Below are 23,041 nucleotides of genomic sequence, written 5' to 3'. Positions count from 1 at the left end.
AGTGGTGACGTTGCTGACGGGCGAGCACGATTCCAATTCGTCTCTTCTCTCTTCTCCTCTTTTTCTTTACTCACTCGCGTGTTTGGCCTCGCCATCCGCTCGCTTCTTCCCCTCCCACCCTTCCCTTCCCTCCCTTCCCTCCCCCTCATCCTCTTGAGTTCTTCTTTACGGTTTCTCCACCGCTCCTCCACCCACCCAAGACGCCCTCTCTCGTTATTTCTCCTTCTCTTGCGCAGCAGAACGTGAATTTAAGCGCCTGTGTGTTTTCTGTGTGAGAAAGTTTAAGCGCCTGTGTGTGGTGTGTAAATCTCTCTTTCTCTGTTTCCCTCCCTTCTTCTCTTGATTGTGCCCCTCAGTTTGTTCCCCTTTTCCTTTGCCTTCCTCCCCCTCCCCCCTCTCTCTCTCTCTCCCGCCCGCGCGCACGTGTGTCTTCCCCCCATCCCGCCTCCCCACGCCCCCTTTTATTCTGACGGTGTGATACAAGGACAGACACACAGGCGTCGTTTCTCGCAGCCGGTTGCGCGCCGCCTTCCCCCCCCCCTCCCCTCCCGTCTGGCTTCACCTTTGTATTTACCCTTTCCTCTATACACATTCGCCCTCTCTCCCCTCTCTTCCTCCCATCCCACCCCACCCTCGTGTTGAGACACGTGTGCAGGCACATGAACGCCGCCTCGGAAAAAGAGCCCGCACATCCGGCGCCAATGGAGGACGAACGCCACAACAATACCCTCGTCAAGGGTTTTGTAAACATGTCCACTGTGGAGATCGTGGGTAACGCGAACAATGACGACTCCTCCCCTGAGCAGGGCACGCAGAAGGTGCAGGAATATGTGGAAATGGATGAAGAAGATGTCCCGACTGGCAGCCTCGCCGCCGGCGAGCTGAAGGAAAACACAAACATCTACAAGTCTGCCTTCCATATCTTCAAGGCAAACGTCGGCACCGGTGTGTTCCTCCTGCCTACCTTCTACCCCGATGCAGGCTACGTTGTCTCTGTCATTCTCGCCATCTTCATCAGCGCTGCCGTCCTCGACTGTACGCTGCTGCTGCTGAATGTGAAGGTGACGATCAACCGGGGCGATGTGACCACCTACTCGCAGGTGTGCCGCTACGTGTGCGGCGTCGGCTTGGGCTGGTTCTTGTTTGTTGCCATGTGTCTTGCGCAGTTCGGCTTCTGCCTCATGTACTCCCAGCTGTTTGGTGAGACTATGAATGAACTCGTCACGTTCAGTGGCTCGAAGTACGTATGGGTGTCGCTGATGCTCATCATAAACTTCCCCATGACGTGCTTTTCTGACAACCTCTCGCTCCTCGCTATCGCCTCCATCATCGCTACCGTCAGCGTCTTCTACTCGCTCATCTGCTGCTTTGTGGCATCGATTATGCAGCTCAGCCAGGCTGGTGTGCACCCGGGCTGCAACGTCGCCGGCGACCGCATCCCTGTGGGCTGGTTCAACAACCTCGCCAACAACATGATGGTGCTGGAGGGCATCGCCATTGTCCTGCCGGTGCACGCCGCCTGCACGAAGAAGCGACTGGTGCCCATGATGGTGACCATTGTTCTCATCGGTGTGGTCAGCTGGTATGTGTTGTTTGGTCTGACGGGCTACCTCGCCTACGGTGATTCCATGACTACCTCACTGGTGGCCAAGATGGAGCCCTCACCGTGGGGTACGAGCGTGCGCGTGTTCTTCGCGCTCAACCTCGTCTTTACATACCCGGTGCAGTTCATGTCAGCAATGCAGCTGATTGACCAGACGGTGAAGTGCAGGCCGCGGAGTTGGCTCGGGCTTGGCCTTCGCCTCCTCGTCAACCTTATTATCTGGGCCCTGGCCATGGCGATGCCGACCTCGGCTGTGAACACCGTCGTCGCGTTCGTCGGTGCACTGCCGTCGGTGTGCATGGTGATGATCATACCGTCCATCCTCGCTATGCAGGTGAATTATGCCGTGGACCACCCCGATGAGAACCGTAACAAACTGCAGTACTGGAAGAAGATCTTCGTATCGACACCGTGCTTCACCTTCAAGCGCCTCCGCTGCTACGTCTACCTGGTCTCGGCGCTGCTCATCATGGTCATCGGCACCTACAGTATCGCCGAGAAGCTATAGGGGTGAGGAGAAGGGGGGCGCTGGTGAGCGGAAAGACATTCGCGCTTTGAGCCGTCATGTCTTCGCTAAGGTAAGCTTAGGTGTGCGGATGCGTGGGGCCTACTCCACCGCCCGGTCGTTACCCGGGTATCGCATTCTTCGTGCTGGTCGGGAAAACGAATGCGAGCCCCTTTGACGACTGCGGGACACCACAGCGTGGAGCATATCAGAGTCCAGTGCCCCCACTCTCTGTGGGGAAGCCAGGCTGACGCCCGATCATTGCCAATGCCGAACCCACCTCTGGTACTGGCAGAGCCAGGCACCTCTGGTGTGGGGCGGTCAGGGTGATGCATCGCTGCTGATGTCGGCGCTGAGGTCCTGGGTGGCGCTGCGCCGCAGAAACCTGAAAGAGTAAAGACACTTGTACCGTCCATACACGAAACGAGGCCTCAACGTCTCTCAAACGTATCTCACCCGGCCCTCGCCGCCTGTTGGTGTGGGGAGCCTGAGCCACCTGAGGGATGCGTCACGTGGCGACCGACATCATGGGAGCGGTTGTGACGCGAGCTGCGAGGTGAGGAGCGGGTAGAGATTGAGGCAGGCACAGTGCTCAGGTGACTGAGTCAGCATATTGCTGTAACACGTGTCTGCCACCGCTTCACACCACGCGATAGCCCTTCGACAGGCCGGGGTAGAGTGGAGTTTGACTCATGTGTTGTATGGCAGAGAGAGCGTGGACGTAGTGGAGATACGTTTCTCTTGCTCGGTCGTTGGACAGGTTTGTAACTACGCTCATGTGCTGGGTGGACTCGGAGGCCACGACCTCAGGCTCCACCCCTCCCTATTCTATTCGACAAACGACAGAAAGGCACGCGCAAGTGAGCTCAATTTCTCGGGTACACGAGAAATTGAGATGAGGAGGGGGACTGAGGGAGATGGAGGGGTGCAGCTTGCCTGCTGCTTCGGACGTTCGTTCGGAGCGGCGTCTACGGTTGGTATCGCATCGGTGCAAGCGCGTATGTACGCATGGGTGTAGACGTGTGTCACTGAGTGGCTGTGTACCGCTGCCGTCCCTCCTCCCCACCCCCCGGTTTCTCTTCTTTGTGCTCCATCGGGTATGCTGCCCAGCTTGAGCTGCCTCTCCTCCACTATTGCCCCTCCTCTCCTCTTCTCTCGCACCGCAAAGCCCGCACACCACACACATATATATACACACTTACGCAGTGGCGTCTTTCCAGTACACAAGACGTGCCATGTCGCGCGTGCGCATTCTCAATCTACCAGCTGACTGCACAGAGGAACAGCTGAAGCAGCACCTCCTGCGCACAGCGCCGCGAGATGCACCACTGCTGGAGATCACCGACGTGCAGCTCATTCGCAGACCTGCCACGGCCCTGGACCGGGATCACCACCACAAGCAGCGGCGGGGCTGCCTCAGCGCCGTAGCAGCAGCCAAGGCCCCCAAGATGATCCTCCGCATGGCCTTTGTCGGCTTCCGCACCTCGGCAGCGGGACACTTTGTCGCTCAATACTTCAACAGGTCCTTCTTCCGCAGTGCCTGCCTGAAAGTGGAGCTGGCAAAGGGGCTCAACGAGGTTGGCGTGACGCTGAATCAGCTGCGCAAGCAGAAGAAGGAAGAAGAGAAGAGCAACAACACAAACAAAGCCAAATCGAGATCTGGCGCCGCGGACGGCTCGCACGCCTCCGGACTCACCTCCTCCACAACGGCAGGTGAGCAGGCGACGACTCGCAAGCGTGCGCGCGACAATGACCGCGAGGATGGGAAGGACGGCGGTGACACTGGTGACACCACCGCAGACGACCTCGCACGTCGTCAACGCGAGTTTGTGGAGCTGCGAAGCAAAGCGACTGAGGGGCCAACCTGGGCAGCAGAGGTGCTCCTGGCTCCAGATAACACGCCGACCGCTTCGATGGGCAACGAGGCGGAGAGGAAATGCGCTATGGACGAAAAGACGCAGCGGCATCGTAGACGCCAGAAGGCCGAGGGGCATGTCCCTGACGTCGGAAACACCGACGGCGAGAGCGAGGTCGAACAGGAGCGTTGGGCTTTGTCGAGGCAGCAGGCGCTGGGGGAAGTGAGCGACATGGACTTCCTGGCCAGACTCGCTGGTGCCCCGACGCTCAGCGCGGCGGAGGCAGAAGAGACGGCGCGGCGAGAAGACGATGCGGACGACGGCGCCTCTGTGAGCGAAGATGACGGCGACGGGAACATCCCTTCCACTGCTACAAACCCCGATAGTTCCACGAAGTCGAAAGAACTCAGCCAGGTCGCCACCGCCACAACACATGAGGCGCAGGAAGAAATCGCGCGTGCGTCGCACCGCGTTCGCCTCGGCAACATCCCGTACATCGCCACCGAGGAACACCTGAAGCAGTTCGCCACCTCCCTCGTAGGACCAGTGGAGGCGGTGCACATCCCCCTCACTAAAGACACGCGGCAGAACAAAGGTGCCGCCTTCGTGCGCTTTTTCTCCGCTGAGGACGCGGTGCGAGCGCTTCGGTTGTGCCGCGGTGCCATCCTCATGGGTCGCCTTCTCCGTGTCAGTGCTGCCGAAGAGGACCCCCACAGCAAGCGCGTGATGGAGCGAGAAGCTGCGCTTGCCTCCACAGCAGCCGCTCAAGGCACGACCGATGCGCTGAGCGGGGCGAATCTTTCCGGATCCTCGCAGTTCAAGAAGCAGCGCGAGGCGGATCGCCGCGGCGGGGAGGCGGGCAAGGAGGGCGGAGGTGGACAAATAACGTGGAACACCATGTACATGAACAGTCACGCCGCTGTGGAGACGGTAGCGCAGCGGCTTGGCGTGCGGTCGGAGGATGTGGTTGGCGTCGGTGCCAAGGGTGCCGCTGTGCGCGCGGCCATTGCAGAGGCGTACCTGGCGAGCGAAGTCCAGCACGTGCTGAGTGACGAAGGGATTGCCTGTGATCTGCTGGAGGGCGCCACGCAGAACCTGCTCAAGTCGAGGTCAAACACAACCATTCTCGTAAAGAATCTTCAGCTGAAGGATGGAAGCGATGCAGCAGAGCTCACAAAGTTGTTTGTGCGCTTTGGCGTGCTCGAGACGTCGGCCTTCCCGTCTGCCGGGACGTTTGCCCTGTTCCGCTACACGCACCCGCAAGATGCGCGTATCGCCTTCATGCGACTCTCCTATAAACTTTTCAAGACGGTGCCGCTGTTCCTCGAGTGGGCGCCGGTCGGGGCCCTGATGGACGACGGCGAGGGCACCAGTGCTGCGGCTACAGCTGCCGCGGACCTAGGGCTGGCGGTTGGACCATCCAGCGAGAGCGGTGCCAACGCCGACACCGACGACTCTGCTGACGCGGCGGTCGCCAACGCAATGGTGTACACGTTGTTTCTGACCAACATCCCCTTTCAAACCACCGAGGACGAGCTGCACGCCTTCCTGTTGGATGCGGGCCCGCGACTAGCCCGCGCGCCAGAGACGCTCATCAAGCGCCTCGTTCTCCAGCAGGTGCAAGGCCGCGCCTTTCTCACCGTGGCGGACCAGAGCACGCTCGCCTACTGTGTATCGAAGATCAACGGCAAGATCCTGGCAGGTCGCACTCTGTCGTGCGTCGTCAGCAAGCAGACAACACAGCTCCTGCAACAGGCACGTGTGATCGACACCACCTCGACAGCACAGGGCACTACCGGACGGTTGGCTGGAGCGAATGCGCGCGATGACAACGACGATGAGGCAGACGCCACCAAGACCGCCGTCCTCGCTCGACGCCGCGGCGTCACCTCGAGCGCTGCGACGTCGTCGGAGGTGCCGCCAGGCAGCGACCCGCAGAAGCTCATCGTCAAGAACCTCCCCTTCGAGGCGACCGAGAGGGACGTGCGCGAGCTCTTCTCCGCCTTCAGCGAGATCCGCTCGGTGCGTGTGCCACGCAAGAGCCACACCTTCTCCTCTCATCGCGAGAACAATCATCGTGGTTTTGCCTTCGTCGAGTTCCTCTCCGAGGTGGAGGCGGCACGTGCGCTGGAGACGCTCAAGTCGACACACCTCTACGGTCGGCACCTGGTGCTACAGTACGCAAAGCTTGACGGGTAGGCCCGCTATTCCACCTCTGTGCGTATGTGTCTGTGAGGCTCCTTCGCGAGTCCGCGTGGCTTCGCTGCTGTCGCCTCTGTTCTGCTTTGTCTGCCCACTCGCTTGCTTCTAGCTGGGGGGAGGAGGAGGACACGTCGAGTAAAAAAAAAACGCACAACGTGCGTAACCGATTAAGACTTGGGAGGGAGAACGAAAGAAAAGGCTCTAAGGGAAGGAGGAGCGTATGTGCGTGTGTGCGACGAGGATGCTGGGGCCAGCCACGACCCAATGCATCGGCGTCTCACACACACACACACACATCGCCACTAACTGCTCGCAGACGAAGCGGCGAAGAGTAATATTAGGAGGGATATCACAAATAAAGCAAAGGTTGATACGCCCGCTGATGTGGTGGATTAGTGGGGAGGATGCGGAGCCCGTGGCACATGCGCGAACGCCTTCCTCACAGAATGACGATACTGCGTACCTCCTTCGCACTAGTGCGGAGTGGTGAGCTGTGCAATGCTTCTTTCTCTCTCTCTCTGTTGAATCGTTGAGTCTTTTGCTTCGGCCTCACACACACCCGCCTCAACGCCCCAACTCGACTGTGACTGTTCTTCCGCCCCCGCCCCCTCTTTCCCATGCACCTCACATATGCACACACACACACACACACACACACACACACACACGCAGGATCGCAATTACACCCACGAACACAGGCGCGATCGTAGCTCCAACGATGGAGAACCGCGTTGTGGCGCTGTCGGTGCTGGAGGATCTCATCCACTGGCCACTGCCGGATCGAAGCGGCTACGTCGCACTGCTACACGGGCCTGGCGAAGATGACGACAGTGGTGCCACTGCGGGGTTGGTGTCTGCCGGCGATGCGGAAGATCTCTCCAGAGAGCCGCGGCAGCGCAAACAGGACCGTTACCGAGCTGTCCTGCTCCTGCCGCGCCTGTGCCACAGGCTCGGAAGCCGTTGGGCGGAGACTGAGATTGTGCCCTACCTGCTGCGATGTGTTGAAGAAGACGACGCGCAGCTGGCGCTGGTGGTCGGGATGGCATTGCTCGGGGTGACGCTGCCTCGTCGCGCACCGCTGGGGCCTCCGATGGCGACGTCCAGCAGCGCAGGCTCCGACATCTTTGAACCCTTCCTATCCATCGAAGATGTGCAGCCGGTGTGCACGCTGCTCGCAGCCAGCAGTGCGGAGGAGACGCGGCAGTTTGTAGCACAGGTGGTGCTCCCCCACCTGTTCTTTGGTGTGGCACTGGAGCGCGACATCACGCTGGAGAGATGGGACCTCAAGTACGTGCCGCTCTCCGTATTGCAGGCAGACATGACGGCCACAGCAACATCGATAGAGTCCGACGAAGCAGCAGAATACTTCGAAAGTGAGGGCAACAACCCGGGCGGGGCTGCCGGCGCGGTGGACAATAATGACGTCGACGATGGAGTGGCATCGACGGCGCGTCTTGTGGCAGCCGTGTGGAAGCAACTACTCCAGAAGCACCATCTCACCATGAGAGCGAGGGCCGCTGCAGCGCGTGCGTCATCTGCGGCAGGCGCCGCGTCGTTCACTGCCAATGCGGGCATTCGGCATGGCCCCAGACCCACAAGCACGACCACTGGCAGCGGCAACGATTCAAACACGTCATCAGCAGCTGACACCACCGACCCTCCTGCTCCTACGGAAGAAGACGTTCTCAAGCGCTGCTGCGCCCTTGCTGTTGAGGATGAGTCCGCGCAGTTCCTGTGGAGCGGGGGCTACACTGCCCTCACAGGACCGTGGTGCTTTGACGGTAGCGGTCGCCTCGCCTCCCTCTGCAACGGTGTGCGCGCCAGAGGTGCAGCTGGTGTGCGCGACGCTAATGCTCCGTGTAGCAGTGGCAACGGTGTCTGCTTCAGTAGTGCAATGGCGAGCTTCCGCTGCTTCCGCAGGCATCGCCGTCGTTTGGACAACGGGCAGGCGCTTCGATGCGTGCCGCCAGCGGCCTGCCTGCCGCTCTCTGGGGCTGATTTGGACCTCTACGGTGCCGCCTACGCCTCGGACACCGACAGCGGCGGCAGCGATGACTTCTTTTCGGTAAATGTACGAGCGCGGATGCTGGTGGCGGGTCTTGTCGAGTGGATGGACGTGCTGCCCACACCAACAGCAACCACAACTGCCACCGTCTCCAGCGGTGATGTGGGCACGACCACATCACCGCGACTGCACGCGGATGGGAGCCTCTCGCTCTTTGACTACCTGCGCTGCGATGGACGCCGCGATGTGCTGCGCAACCGGTGGCGCTCGCTGCTCAAGCTGCTTCAGAGTTTTCTGGAATCTCCGTATCCCGGCCCGGTGGCGGCAGCGGTGGAAACGATCAGCGGCTTGCTGCATGCGATCCAAGCAGCGCTTTGGGAAGCCGAACAGCACCACCAACAGCAACAGAGGGCCAAGTCAAGCAGCACCGGCGGCACCGACTCCCGTGCAACCCCTCTGAGAAGTAAGGCCACACCAATAGATGCGGGAGCGGAAGCGGACACGTGGTCAGGGATCCGCGTACCAGCTGAACCGCTCCTGACCACGGCGGAGCTGCAGACGTTCATGTACCGCATGACGCGCCGCCACGTGGCATACTGTGTCGCTGCCGCCGTATCCGCACGCACAGTGGCAATGCCGCCCTCTCCAACCGCCGCCTCGATGAGGGTGCTGGCAGACAGTGTGAACCGTCTCATGCGCTCTGCTCTGGTCACGGCACAGGGGCTGCTAGCCGATCTTCTTCTGCGCCATCACGTTCTCATGAAGCTGGACGTGTACAGTGCCACTGGATCAACGACGACAGCAGCAACCCGTCACCACCGATCGGAGTTGGACGGTGGCTGCATGATGTTGCAAGTCGGCGTCGGCCCAAGCGAATCCCGTGTCGCTTCGTTCAGCGCGTGGGACGTCAGCTTCGCGTGTGCAGGCACCACTGCGGGTGCAGCCACTGCTGCCATCGCTAACATGCCCGATGACGTCACCTTCCTGATGACGCCCACACCCGCCGCTGACGGAACGACGGAGAAGGACAGCCCTAAGTGGCGGCCTGGCACCCTCAACGCTGTCTCCATATTTCGCCTCCACCGTCTTGTGCGCCGTGCACTGCTGCGCGCGCTGCCACTTTGCATTGATTTTCTGGGCATCTTCCACTCCTGCGCAGCTGCACGCGCGTTGTCGAACACAAGCCACAGCAGCACGGCCGCATCCGCCACCTCCGTCTTCTCCTTGGCAGCAGTGTGTCCGATGCTGCTGCAGATGCTAGTGCCGAGCAGCGCCCTTCCTCCGCTGCTGAACGTGCTTCGTGTCACCATCGAACTCCAGCAGCAGGCAGAAAAGGACTACACATCTGCGGAGAAATACAGAGGTGAAGCAGCAGTGCTGACGCCGTCAGCGCGCCACGCCGATCCTACTGATCCAACGATGACGGCACCCACCCTGTGGGCTGCTATGACTGCCGCTGGGTGCATGCTAGAGCTGGACACCACTGCGCCAGAGGCTCCGACCATGGTGGAGGAGAACCCCGCTTCCGTAGACTTCGCTCTGCTCGAAGCCGCTCTGGATGCAGTGCAGCGCCTCATGGCCGAGGCAGCCGTACAACTTTCCGCCGCACCGCAGCCCGGCTCGCTGCGTGGCTCAACATACGTGAACATTGCCAACGCGCCCCCCTCACACACTCTCGATGCTGTATGCGCGCAGCTCTTCCTCCTCTTCGCCGCCTGTCTGCGCTGGGTACCGCGCTACACAAACTGGAAGGCGCGGTGGTTGATAGCACAGCGGCTTCCACGGCTGACCTCTAGCCTCTGTCTCTTTCTCGCCCGCATGTCTGAACTTGCCGAGGAGACTGACAACTTAATCTTTCCTGGGCCGACAGCACACCAGCTGCGTGCACAGACATGGCTGCTTCACACGGTGCGCCTCCTTACCTCTCTCTGGAGGTGCGCCGCGCCGTTTGGGGCGTCGCCCCTGAATGACCTGATAGACGATGAGGAAGTCGAGGTCCGTTGCCTCGCCGCGCGGTGCGCCGTGCGCTGCTTCGGTAGTGCAACGGAGGCTGTGCTGCGGCTGAGCTCCTCAGCGGGCACTGGTGGGGAGAAGGCGCGCGCCAAAGCGTGGGCCCCGTCGCAGCAGTCTTTGCTGCTCCCTCTGCTACGCGAGCCACTTTTGCAGCTACTGGACGCCATCACGCAGTGCGTCCTTGTCGCTGTCAGTGACGACGATACACGCGTCCGCTGCCGCTCTGCCGAAGCCCTCGCTGGGCTATCCCGAACCTTGAGTCTCTTGGTGGTCGCAGATCCGTCGCTGCCGGCAGGGTCTGCCCCCGTTGCAACGACGAGAGATGAGGTAGAGACCTCTGTGTGGGCCCCCTACCTTCACTCCAACACGGACGCGCTCCTGCGGCTGATGACAGACGACAAACCCACAGTGCAGCTGGCCCTCGTCTCTCAACTCACCGACTTGCTGCTGATGCGCATGCGACAGCCACCTCACCAGAAGCGCCAAGGAGAGTGTCGCAACGGGCAGGCGCGGGGTCGGCTGGTTGATGGCAAGAGCGACGCTTCGTCGACGTCTAGCCTCCACAGGGACGTGGAGGAGAGCAGTGAAGGCGATGCAGGTGTGCCGCACCACAGCGCCGATGAGGTACAGTACAATGCCCTTCTTCAGTGCCTTCAGCAACTGGCCCAGCACGAGCTGTGGCGGTTGCGTGAGCAGTATGCAGTGCTCCTGGCCCACCTCTGTGGGTGTCTACTGCTGGCAGCCGCCGCTACCCCCGTGCCGGCATCAAACGGAAAGCACCAAACTGCGGAGCGAATTTCCTCCATGGACTTTAGCCTCGGCAATGCTGGACGCGTCTCCGGGGAGGGCAGCACCAACGAGACGACCCGCGGCTCCCTCTCTGATGCCGCTGTGATCGCTCTACAAGGCGGTGCAGACGCCGCCTTGTGGGTGCACACGCACCCGTTATATCAATTTGCTCGTACCGAGCTGCTGGCGTTACTGGTGGCGGTGCTCTTTGACAAGGTGAAGGCAGTCCGCGACGCTGCGCTCGACGCAGTGGAGCGGATGTGTTTGCAACTCGCGGTCGCGAGCGCCCGAGGTGCCGCCAGGCAGGGCAATGCGGAGAGGCAACTGGGCGTGGGCTACGGCACTGGCGGCGCCAACACCCCTGCCAATGCCGCCTCCCTCAATGTGAACACACTCGTCGATGATGTACTCTGGCCGCGCATCCGCGCCTACGCCCCCGCGTGGGAGACCTACCTCAGCCGCAGTGCCCTTCTGCGCATTGCACTGCGGCTGAGAGTGGACAAGACCTCCGCGTTCATTCCGCTCCTGGATCAGCTTGCCCGCGATCCGGTACTGAACGTGCGCTTGGTGGTGGCGAAGACTATCTTGGAGGTGCTCTTCCTCAGCTCATCAGCGGTGCACGCCATATCGACGCCGACAGCGTTGCTGGACGCGAAAGATGACGAGGAGGCGAGCTTCAGCACGTCAACACCTGCGTCTGTGCCCTCCCACAAGCCGGAGCTACCCTCCGGCACCATGGCATACAGCATCTTGATGAACAAGCCCGTACGTCCGCTTCTCGCTGGCCGCCGTAGTGGGTACGGTCCTGCTGGAGCCATCGCGGATTTCGTGTTGCCGCCCTTGCAGTTTGACGAGGAGGAGCGCACCGGCGTCATTCTCCAGATCCTGCGTCAGCTGCTCAAGGACCCCAGCTCGGACGTACGGGATGAGGCAGCCAAGGCGCTGAAGGTGTGCTTTTAGGCGCACCTAGATGCATTACAAGTCATGTGCCTCTGCACGTGAGCGTGTCTGTCTGCCTGCAGTCACCTCGGCATGCATAGACGAAAAGCTGAGGGTCTTTGCTTGGTTTTCCCTCCCCCTCCCTCCCTTTCTTCGCTGTGAGTGGAGCGAGCGAGACAAACATAGCCAGCCAGGCACAGTCACTCACTCGCACCGGCGTGTCAGCAATGGGCATTGTAGGCCTTTTCTCTGAGAGCCCTATTCCCTTTTAACTTGGGTGTATCTGCGTCTGTCTGCGTCTGTGTGTGGGAGAGGGGAGGGGGAGGCTGTGCTTTGGTGCCTCTCCCCTTTGAAGTGCAACGTTGGTCAAGCCCTCTCTCCCGCATTCTCTACGACTCCCCCTCCCCTTTATATCCATGCGCCCCACACCCACACCCCTGACTCGAACCTCGTCGCTACCCACCGTTCCTCACCCACAGGCACACACACACACACACGCGCGCGGTGATGTCCGTGGACATCACGGTTGAGTGGGAGGCGAAAGCGGTGGACAGCGAGAACCATGCGAACCTTAGCTGTGAATCGGGCGCATCTCCCGCTTTGCCCTCCACAACACCATCGCAGCACCAGCAGAAAGGAGAGCGCCCCATCTCCAATCAAAGCACCGACGGCAGCGCCCGTCACACGGTCCCTTGATTCCACTCCGCCAGCGGCCACCCCTTGTTCTGACCCCATGCCTACCGGTGATTCAAGTAAAGACGCAGATATGAACAATGGGAGACCAGCGACGTCGCTGCTGATGTGGACGTAGACGACAGTACCAACAGCGAGCCGAGTACGGCACTCGCTTTTTCCCTCGCGTACCCGCCTGCGTAAGGGAGAGGAAGTGCACCTCTCCGCTTTGCCTCTCCAACGTAGAAGGGGTGCACGTGTGTGTGTGTGTGTGTGTGTGTGTGTGGCCTTCTCGCACGCACACGTACGCGAGACCACAGGGGAGAGGCGAGGGGGTCTACACGTAGTGAAGGATGAACTCTGGACGCATGTCCTAGACAGCTGGTCCCCACCCTGTCACACACCTCCCGATGAATTCATGCAGACTCCTCTCCTTGTTGCAGGCGGCGTCTGCCTTCTCGCAGTGCACACTACCTCGTCGCGAAGCATGCGAATCATCTCTGACTCTCCCTCTCCTCTTCTCGGTATTCTTTCCTCACCTACACTTACGTTCACCTCTCCCCCCCCCCGCCCCCGCCACCCCCACCACCACTGCACGAGTGGTAGCTGGAACCACATAAACAAGCAACAACATGCTTCGCTTCCACGGCGTATGTGAAGTCGTGAGAACCGTCACCTCAGCCGCGCTGCCTCGTGTGACACACCCGAGCAGCACCTCGTCGCTGCCGTGCGTCTGTGTGGCGATGAAGGCAGAGGCAGCTTTCCTGCACGCGGCACCACCGATGGCGTTGGTAGCGACACTGATCTCTCAGCGTCAGTTCCGCTTTCCATCAGTGAACCTTCGTACGAGTCCTGTTAGCTGCAGCGAGACGCCGGCCCCGACCTTCCTGCGGAGGGCACGGCTCGCCACACCGTTCTTGCCGTCTCAGCACCCCATGCAGCATCGCTGGATACGCGTGAAGAGCCAGGAAAAGGGTCAGCAGAAACGGCAAGAGGAGGAAGACCGCAATGCCGAGGAAACCCGTAAGAAGGGCGAAGAACCGAATTCCAAGACAAACAGCGGCGGCGAAGGCAGCGATCGACAGAGCGACTCGTCCTCGAGGGGGAGCAAGAACAAGAAGGGTGGCAAGGGCCAAGCCAAGAAGAAGAAGAGCTTCATGGATCACGTCCACGGCCTGCGTGACGACTACGCCAACTTTCCACACATCTACAACAGCGTCAACGCCATCAACTTCGTTGTCTTCACCGTCTTTTGCCTCTGCAGCACCGGTAGCAACACGGAGGAACGCTGGTGGCTGGAGACGTGGGGGGTCGACAACAGCGTTCGCCCGTGGACGTGGCTGCTGCACTCCTTCCTGACGAATAACTTCCTTGCCATGACATACGCAATGATGCTGCTGCACACCATGTGCCACCAAGTCCTGCCGACCCTGGGCTCCCGCGGACTGATGATGTACTGCGGCGGCGTCGCCACCCTCTCGGGTATGATAATGTGGCTGGGCAACTATCTCTACTATGGCGGCACGGCCGCCCCGGAGCAGCAGTTCGGCCCGTGGGACGTGATAGCGGCACTGTTTGTAATGGAATACGCTTACCACGGCGTGACACCGATGGCCATCTTGAATAGCTTCAGCGGCTGGATCAAGTATGCGTGCTGGGTAGGGGAGATCTGCATATTGTACTTCGACTGGCAGCCAACGCTGATCGGCACACTGGTTGGGCTGGCGCTGTGCAAGGGTGTACCTCGCTTTAAGGCGGTGAAACCGACGACTAAGGCGACCTAAAGACTAACAAGACAGAAAAGCGAAGATAAAGCTCTCCGAGGATGCGTGAAAGGAGAGGAAAGGGGAGAGGGAGGAGGGAGGTTGTGGCGTCGCTGTGTTCTTCGCAAGGACAAGCATGGTGGACGCTTGTCCAGCAGAGAGAAAAGCTTCCAGCGATGGTGCAAAGACAACGTGTGCGGCAATAGAGAGAAAGTGAGAAGCTCAGGCAGAGTGTTACTGTGCAACCCCGGACTCACCTGAGCCCCTTTCCCTCCGTCTGTTGGACAGGCTAAGACGGTGGTGAATACAACTCTTCACATCACTGCTTGTTTATTTCGTGTTACTTTGTACTTCTCCACGTGTGCGCATGTGCGTGGTGTGTGTGTGTGTGTGTGCTCGTTTCTCTCTTACACACACACACATATACCTCTGCTCCTTCTTCGCTCTCTGCACAACAGCGGGAAGAGGGGGGAGGAGGTGGTGGTGGTGGTGACGATGTCGGCCGCACCGCCCCTGTCGTTGTCACCATCGCGGTTGCCCTTTTCATTCACTATTTGGTTAACTCAGACGAAAAAGAAAACGTTTTACGTGGCGGTGACCGAGAGAGGGGGAAGACGGGGAAGACGGGCAGTGGTGATGAGTGTGGTCGGGGTCTGTGTACGTCTTGCAGTTGGTGTCTCCCGTAGCCCCACCCACCCCCATCTCCCCCTCACTGTTCCTCGTCCGTGGCTCTTGGTGTGTGCCGATGGGTGCACCACAACTCCTGCACCCATCGACACACCCCCTTCTTCCAGGCCCCTCCTTCCCTCTCGTGTCCGTTCCTTGTGCTTGCGTCGGTGTGCATGTGGCGCTTACACCGCTCTTGAAGTAGCGAGACGCACCTTCGGGCACACCAGCACACGCGTGCACGTGGGTAAGAGAAGAAAAAAACCCGTGCGGCACGCTTTCTGCTCTTTGACTCAATTCACAACAACGCAAGTGACCTTGACACACCTTCAAAGCTGCTGCTTCCACCCCTCTCTCTCCCCCCTCACGTCTTTTGCCTCCGCCCCACTGTGTCTTCGCTCCATCACTCCTCATGGGCACACGAAGAGCATGCACACAGCTCTCTCTACAGGTCTCTCTTACCAAGACGATACGATTCCTCGTGTAGACTTTCAAAATCTTGCACTCGAAAGAGCGGTAGTGGTGTTGCTCGATTGGTTGCTGGCACACACACACACAGGAACACAGGGCTACGACTACCATCAGCTTCCCCCTCACTGTGTTGGCGTTCTTCAATCTCCCCCCCCCCCGCTGTTACCGTAGACGTGCACCTCACACAGAGCACGCCAAGAGACGAGCGAATTTTTTGTTGGTTTGTTTTCTTCTTCTGTTCAGACTCACTCATCCCCTCCCCCTCTCTCCCTCCTCTCTCCCTACGCTAATTGGGCGCTAGAGACGCTGCCGCACGTGGCCAAGGCGACCCTGTAGGGTTGGCAGAAGCTTCGGACTGTCCTCTTTTCGGTTTCCTTCTTTCTCCCCATACACTCTACATTCATCATTCAGTCTGGGTCACCCTTACGTTACCTCAATCTTTGGTTCTTTCTAGTGTGTGTGTGTGCGTGTGTGTGTATGTGTTTGTCAACACCCTCCCCCTGTCGGTCTGCCTCGTTCGCTCTCCCTCCCTCCCTCTCGCTGTACCCACACGCCCCTCTCTTTGCTCTGCTCACCTACCTCACTTTCCCCTTCGTCGTCGTCGTCCTGTTTGCCCAGCACGACCATCTCACCACCATCACCAGCCCAGCCTCTCTCCTCTCTCGCGATTGGTTCCATCACTGCTACCTGTTTCATCCAGTGGCCGTCTTCCCCCACTTTGCTTCTCTCGCTTTTTCACGTGTCCCCTGCGTCCACTTAGGCCATCTAAAAGGCCTGTCCTCGGACACGGACGGACGGAGATGCAGAGAGGACGGAAGGAAACTTGATCGAAAGGTCGCTGCTCTGCCTGTGTGTGCGTGCGTGCGCTTCGGCAAGAGAAGGGGAAAAAGACGAGGACGACGACGAAGACGAGAAAGCAAGTAAGGGCCCTGAGGTAGAGAGCAGGCGAGCAGCAGCAGCAACAGCACCCCATCGAGTCCACACCCCTTTGGATCGCCTTCGTCTTCGTGTCCGGCTTGACGTCCACCTTTCCTCTACCGTGTGCGCGAAGACGAAGGATAGGGGAGAAAGAGAGAGAGAGAGAAAGAGAGAGAAACCCACCAGATTTGTTCGCTTGCTGGAGCTCACGCACTCACAGGGAGACACAGACTGAGTGAATCCATACAGTGCAAAGTAGAAGAGCTGCGCATCAGCGGCTGTACAGAGGCGCACGGGTGCTACAGAGGTTACCGCGTCCCTCCCCCTCTCGTTCATCCTTTACCTGCTTGGTTGGCTCTCCTCCCTTCCCTTCACCGCCACTTTCTCCTGCAGAACGGTGGCGTTTTTTCTTCCCCCTTTCGTTTTCTCGCGACTTGTACCGGTGATTGCACCGCCCCCCCCCCTCTCCCTTGATGAATCCGTTAGACTATCTTCCCCCCGATGTCTTCACGCGCACCTGGGGAACGTCAACGCACACTGTGCACCCGCTCGGGTCGCATCTCTGCGTGATAGGTCCTCGCTACGACCGCATAGCGGTTGCGAGTGTGGCGATGGAAACCACCGGGCTGGCACTGCCTCCTCAGTTCAAGGTTATGTGTACCGGACACACGCGCACTTTTCTGCCAACCCCGCACTCCGGCAGCTGCCCGCTCGACTACACCGCCCTCTTCGTGAGCCTTCATCGGCGGCAGCGTGAAAGGATTACCTGCCTCCACGCATCACGGCCGGTGCCGCTCCTCGCCTCCGGATCGCCCGGAGCAAGACGGCTACATAAGGCTTCCTCCTCTACTGCCGTCAGTGGCTGGATGACGGAGGGCACGCCACCTTCAGCAACAGCAACAGTGTACGCCTCTCAGAATACCGAACTTGACGTTCGTGAGCGTCACGTGGAACGCTTCGCAACGTCTTCGGGAAGCTCAACTGCCCCCCCTGCAGGCTCCTCGGAGAGCGGGCTCTCTGTGGTGGAGCACCCCCTCCCTGAGTCGGTGACTGCCGCGATGGCGCGCGTGGCAGCCACGCTGACGTCAACAGCGGTGCCGTCAAGTTCTGTAGGAACTACACATCCTCATCCATACCCTCAGCAGCAGGAGCCGTTGGGCACCGGCCAACCCCACTATCACCATCATCGACCGCCACAGCCAGGTCCGCACCACATGCAGTACCGCGTTGGCCGCAGTGGCAGCATGCAGCCCCTACCTCTTCCCGGTTCGCACGGTGGTGCACCTTCGAATACCAGCAGCGCCGTTGTAGCCCTTCCCCTCACGCCCGATACCACTTCCTCAGCCCTCATCTCGGTGCCGCGCGACAGCACGACAATCGTCTCTTTCGCCACCACAGCCATTCGCCCTTCTGGTCCTCAAGCGATTTCCACAGCGGCGGTCGAGGCAACTTTGCGATCGAACAACGCCGACTGTCACTACGACCCCGTGCGCCGCGACTCATTTTCCCTTGCTAGTGGAGACGACACGCCAGGCGAGGCCGCTATGGAAAACGTGCAGCAGTCACGCTGGCTTCTCTCGCGGCACCCACGTCAGCGCATGAGTGGCGGCAATGACGATACAGAGGTCGACGAAGTCGGTTCCAGCATCCACGGTGAAGTGATCGCACGAGAACGACTACTGCAGCAGCTTCAACGTACTGTGGTGCGACAGCGTCATCTCGATCTACGCATGTTCGATGCTGACGACGGTGAGGGCGACGCAAGTGAGCCACAGCAGCGTACGGCAGAACACACGCCTCTCTCCCCGGATGCACAAAACACACATCGGCCGGAAAGTGAGGGACCGCGAGGAGGGCCAGCTGCGGCTGCGGCAGCACTGCACCTGTTCCATGGAACCAACACATCTGACGATGCAGACGAGATACGCGCAGACTCTGTCGTTGCCGCGCGAGGCTTGCATCTCGCCTGGGCACAGACGCGTGCCCGTGGCAGCACTTCGCCGTCACCGCAGCCACACGACCTCCCATTGCGGTGGCGGAGAGGACAAGCTGCGCGGAGGCGGCGGCCACAACCGGACGCTGCACAGCAAGGCGCCAGCGGTCATCGGCAACTGTCGCCGTCCCCAGCAGCATCCGTGTCGCGCCACACTGCTGGCGCGTCGTCCTCCACGCCAGCCTCTGTCACTGGGTCGCGATCTGCAGCACAACCCGCGATGTCGGTCAGCACACACACAGCGCAAATGCTGTCATCGCCGTCCATACGCGTCGATGACGATGACCTCAGCACCTCTTTGCATGCCACCACTGGTGTTGTGGGCGTCGACAGAACAGCGGCGACATCATCTTCGGCGGTGTTGCCGTCTCCGATCCCGGTAGACTTTGTGCGTCGCGCTTCTCTGCCCACCGTCGCGCTCGTAGATGTTCTCCCATTAAGCCGAGTGCCCAGTGAAGAGGCGTGCGGCCGAGAGAGCACGCTGTCCCAAGGCGACAGCAGTCGAGGAGTCTCCGCGTTTGCCCATCCCCGACACAGAGAGAGCTGCTCCAACAGCCTTGCAATCGATGACAGGCACGCAGCGGCAGCCAGGATAGCGGTCTCTACGCCTCGCACTCGAGATGATTTCGACTGCGCGAAGAACACGTCGGAAGCGCACCAGTGCGGAGTGCTCGATGAGGACACGCCGGTGGTGAGGCGCACCAGCCCTGACAGGAGTAACGGTGCCGATAACGAGAGCCGCAGCCGGCGCAGCTGTAGCAGCCTCGGAGCTACAGAGCCACCGGACAAGAGTGCAGAGCCGGTAGCTTCAGTGGGCGGAGGTGGCGATGATTGCGTCCGCAGCTGTCGTGACTCTCGACTGCCATCCTTCTCTCGCGTCGCATCGCTGTCTCCGTCTTCCTCTCCGTCGTTCGCGCTGTGGCACGTCCGTACCGACACCAAAGCCGGCAGTATCGATGTGGGCGAGGCACTAGAGGAGGTCGACGAAGCCGGCAGCTCAGTCGGCATCCCGGCGTTGAGCGCCATGACACTGCCGACAGTCTACCTGTCCGACATGCTCCGTCTCTCTTTCTCGCCAGATCACGGGGGCGACAGCTCAACGAGGGTCGCCTCAGACGTCGACGAGGGCGGGGCGCATGTAGGTGCCCAGGGTTGCTATACATGCAGCCTCGATAGCCATCGACGTCACCGGCGGCCCTTTCTCGCTGACGAGGGCGACGACGACGACGACGACGACGGTTGCTGCGAAAGCGCCGCGTCGACGTCGTCTAGCCCGCCCTCGCAGAACCACACCGCCATGCGCCGCGTAGTGGGCATGGAGGACGAAGAGGTGTCCAACAGCAACCTGTCGGCGTCTCCGCTTTCGCCGCTCGCCACGACGCGCAGCAGCTGCTGGATCGCTCCCGGCGTGACTAATGCGGAGCCCTCCGCCTGCACACCGCACCGAGTTGCCGTCAGCCTTGCCCTATCCGTAGAGGACCGGCTCCTACACCTCTCGACACCGAGCACTGTCGCGTGGGGTAGAGGCAACGGCGCTGAGCACCACCACCGTGGTGCCGCTGCGGCCACCGTCCACCTCACCACCACTCCGGCTGAGTCTTCCACGCCGTCTTCAATGCTCTCCATCTTCTCCACTCCAGCGCAGGCACGCTTGCAATCGTTGTTGCGCGCCTCCACATGGTCCACGTCGACGCCGTGCCCTCGCATGAAAGAACACAAAACCCACAGCAGCAGCAGCATGAGCAACTTTCATTCTCATCCGCTAGACGTCTCTGAAACGACGACTGGGGGCCGAAAGAACCTACAAGCGGCCAGAGAAGGCGACGATGACAGACACGTGCGCGGGAGTAGTAGTAGCAGCAGCAAGACACCAACACGTCTCTCTGGTGTCTATGCGTCCCCTGCAGCAGCACAGGCATCTGCAGCCGTAACCATGACCCCGCCAAGGACTGCTGTCGCAGAAGCCATCCCGGCTGCGGCCTCGCCCTTGCACCCGTCTGCCTTTCGCACCTCCGGCTCCTCCCTGCAGGTGCAGCCTGGCTGGAGGAGTCGCACCTCGACAGCGGCGCCAAGTGAAGCGGACGGCGACAACGCGGCGCTTTGCAGTGGATATAGTGGCGCGAGCTTGTTGTCGCGCGCTCAGGAGGTAGACATCCAGCTCTTGGCTCGCATGACGCACCTTACGTATACGCGAGGCGGCTCGACGGCGGTGGCAATGACACCCAAGACATGCAACCTGGTGCGCTCTCCTCAGCACCTGTCGTCCTCGCCACTCTCATCCCCCTCGCGATGCTCGACCGGATCGCTCAGCTTTTTCCTCGCGGCAGCGATGGCCTCTCCTAGAAGTGTAGGCGGTACCCGCACCAGCTGCGGTGGCGGTCTCAGCGAAGACGACGAGGGACGCGGCGTGCGCGCAGCAGACAGTGGAGTCTACGGCAGCGCGGTAGCACGGCGACGCTCGTGGGCTCCGCGGAAGCAGCAGCAGAATCGCCAGCGGCGGCGACAGTCACAGTCGTTGATGGACACTCACTCCTCATCCGCCAGCGTCTGCCCTATAAGTCGCACTCACAGCTGTGGAAGTTGCTTAAGCGAGGCCTTAGCAGTCGCACCGCAGCGACTGACGTTCGGGAGTACCATTAGCTCCGTCATCGGCGCCAGCAGCAACACCGACAGTGCCGAGCGTTGGCCAACAGTGTACTCCACTCCAGCGGCGCTTTCCCTCCCCCATCCAAGCCAGCAGCGACAGCAGCACACACCTCCACCACCCTACGCTTTCTCGCCTGTCGATGCGTGCCATCGCGGTGACGCCGTCGAGGAAGCGGTGTACAGTACGCGTTGCTCGCAGTTGCTACCATCTGAACTGCGCGCCGCCTCGCCGCCACCGTCGTGGGCGTTGCCGACGTCGTCGTCCCTGTTGCTTTCGCCGTTCGCTCCTCACACGCCGAGTGAACGGCCTTCGCTGTCGTCCACCGAGTTTAACCAAGCCCCACGGCGACACGGCGAGACGCGAGATAGATTCAGCACCTGGTCTGTCCCATCGACCTCGATCGCAAGCGCTGCGGAACAGTGGCCGCAGCACCTGCGTGGATCCTCTCATCGGAGCCACAGTCTCAGCAGTAGAAGTGGCAGCGTCGGGGGCGGCCGCCGCTGCGCAAATCGAGCCTTGTCCTTCTCCGTACTCCGCTCACCACCTTCCGCCCTTGCGACCCCACTTGTGCGGGCAGGGCTGGAGCACTCGGTGAGCTCTGCCACGCTATTGGACGGATGCATCGCCGTCTCCTCTCCGTCTCCTCTCAACAGCGGTCGTCAGCGTCACACGAGCAGCGACGGCAGCATGAAGAGCAGCAGGGGTGCCCTTCACATCACCCGAAGCGATCGCTCTCGCGTCTCCGCATCGCTCATGCTGCAGTCGCGGACCTCTACCACTGCACCGCAGCCGACTCTTGCCGACGAGCTGCGCTTGTTCTCGAGTTCCGCCTTCCCCAGCGCTCTCCCCCGGGTACTGGTGTCGCCCCCCTCCTCTACCATGGCCCCACCACCCCTGACCACATTCATCGCCTCACCACCGCAAAGGACAGGACCGCCAACCTCCACCACCGCGGCACCTCTCCCGTCTTCTCTTGCGCACTCACCTCGTCAACGACCATCCATCCCCCCAGAGGTGCTGGCGTTGATGCAGATGCGCTACGATTCAAGTGGACCAACATCAGCATCATTGGCACAAGTGGCAGAACGTGGAGCAACCGCTCCGCCGGGCGCCTTCTCTTCTCCAAGCAAGTCAGTGCAGCGGGGAGGCTGCAGCGAGCGACGCCAGGTCAACGTGGAGCCCGGACCGAGAAGCCCCTGCTCTCCCCATGGGCGTGGGTCTCTCCCACCGCAGTGAGAGAAAGGGTTCGCCGTCGGTGGCGGTGGTAAGAAGGCATCCCAGTGTGAATGGTGAGTAAGACAGAGTGGCCTGTCTTTGGGGGTGGGTGTGCCTGCATGTCTAATGGTGCTCTCCCTCTCTCCTCTCTCTCTCTCTACGGTCTTCATGGTTGAAGTCGCGGTGTGGCTCACCACCGCCCCCCTCCCCTCCCCTCCCCTCCTCTCTCCCCCTTCTTTCTCCGTAGCACGCGTGCCTGTTTGTAATGTTTGTATAGACGTGTACTGAGCTGGTGATTGCCTCTGTCCACTACCCCCTTAGATGTACGTTCCTCGTTTTTCCCTGTCTGTCTGTCTGTCTGTCTGTCTGTCTCTGCCCATTACGGTGTGCACCAGAGTACCCATCCTCTCTTGCTCCACATGACCCCGGCTTGTTTGTTGTTGTGGGTTGTGGGTCTCGCGGCAGCCGCCGCACACGTCGACGGGTCTTCACAGATACACCCGCGCACGTCCCCACCCCCTCTCCCTCCTCCGGCAAAGGGGCTCACCATTTTCACCCAGCCAGGAGACGAAAGACTGCGAGCGAGAGAGGGAGGGAGGGAGAGACCACACGAAGAGGGGAGGGGAGGGGCACCGCCTCAGCCGCCGCTGCCCGCGCCACGAACACGACGGTGTGTTTTTCTCTCTCTCTCTCTTTTCGCGTAGTTCGATATGGCCCACCCCCACGTGGACACGTCCCACCAGCAGAGCGACATGTATCGTAGCTGAAGTTGCTTGTTGAGCCT

At 60.7% G+C, this 23,041-nt stretch overlaps 5 protein-coding genes across 5 annotated transcripts, besides 1 other annotated feature; all 5 read left to right on the top strand.

Moving 5' to 3' along the window:
- Positions 1-659: 659 nt before the first annotated feature.
- Positions 660-2,111, top strand: AAT20 (amino acid transporter, putative; the record flags this gene model as incomplete). Its single annotated transcript, XM_010698486.1, has 1 exon — positions 660-2,111. One exon carries the CDS (start codon positions 660-662, stop codon positions 2,109-2,111), a length of 1,452 nt encoding a protein of 483 aa, XP_010696788.1.
- Positions 2,112-2,297: 186 nt separating this feature from the next.
- Positions 2,298-2,829: a repeat region.
- Positions 2,830-3,343: 514 nt separating this feature from the next.
- On the top strand, positions 3,344-6,163 carry LPMP_100650 (hypothetical protein; the record flags this gene model as incomplete). Its single annotated transcript, XM_010698485.1, has 1 exon — positions 3,344-6,163. One exon carries the CDS (start codon positions 3,344-3,346, stop codon positions 6,161-6,163), a length of 2,820 nt encoding a protein of 939 aa, XP_010696787.1.
- A 721-nt stretch (positions 6,164-6,884) lies between these two features.
- On the top strand, positions 6,885-11,933 carry LPMP_100640 (hypothetical protein; the record flags this gene model as incomplete). Its single annotated transcript, XM_010698484.1, has 1 exon — positions 6,885-11,933. The coding sequence occupies one exon, from the start codon at positions 6,885-6,887 to the stop codon at positions 11,931-11,933; it is 5,049 nt and encodes a 1,682-aa protein (XP_010696786.1).
- Positions 11,934-13,327: 1,394 nt separating this feature from the next.
- On the top strand, positions 13,328-14,368 carry LPMP_100630 (hypothetical protein; the record flags this gene model as incomplete). Its single annotated transcript, XM_010698483.1, has 1 exon — positions 13,328-14,368. One exon carries the CDS (start codon positions 13,328-13,330, stop codon positions 14,366-14,368), a length of 1,041 nt encoding a protein of 346 aa, XP_010696785.1.
- A 2,507-nt stretch (positions 14,369-16,875) lies between these two features.
- Positions 16,876-22,278, top strand: LPMP_100620 (hypothetical protein; the record flags this gene model as incomplete). Its single annotated transcript, XM_010698482.1, has 1 exon — positions 16,876-22,278. One exon carries the CDS (start codon positions 16,876-16,878, stop codon positions 22,276-22,278), a length of 5,403 nt encoding a protein of 1,800 aa, XP_010696784.1.
- Between the last annotated feature and the right edge of the window lie 763 nt (positions 22,279-23,041).

The sequence above is a fragment of the Leishmania panamensis genome (genome assembly GCF_000755165.1).
Source record: "Leishmania panamensis strain MHOM/PA/94/PSC-1 chromosome 10 sequence".
Taxonomy (NCBI): domain Eukaryota; phylum Euglenozoa; class Kinetoplastea; order Trypanosomatida; family Trypanosomatidae; genus Leishmania; species Leishmania panamensis.
Note: the sequence above shows the minus strand (reverse complement) of the source record. Positions and strands in the feature narration are given on the sequence as shown.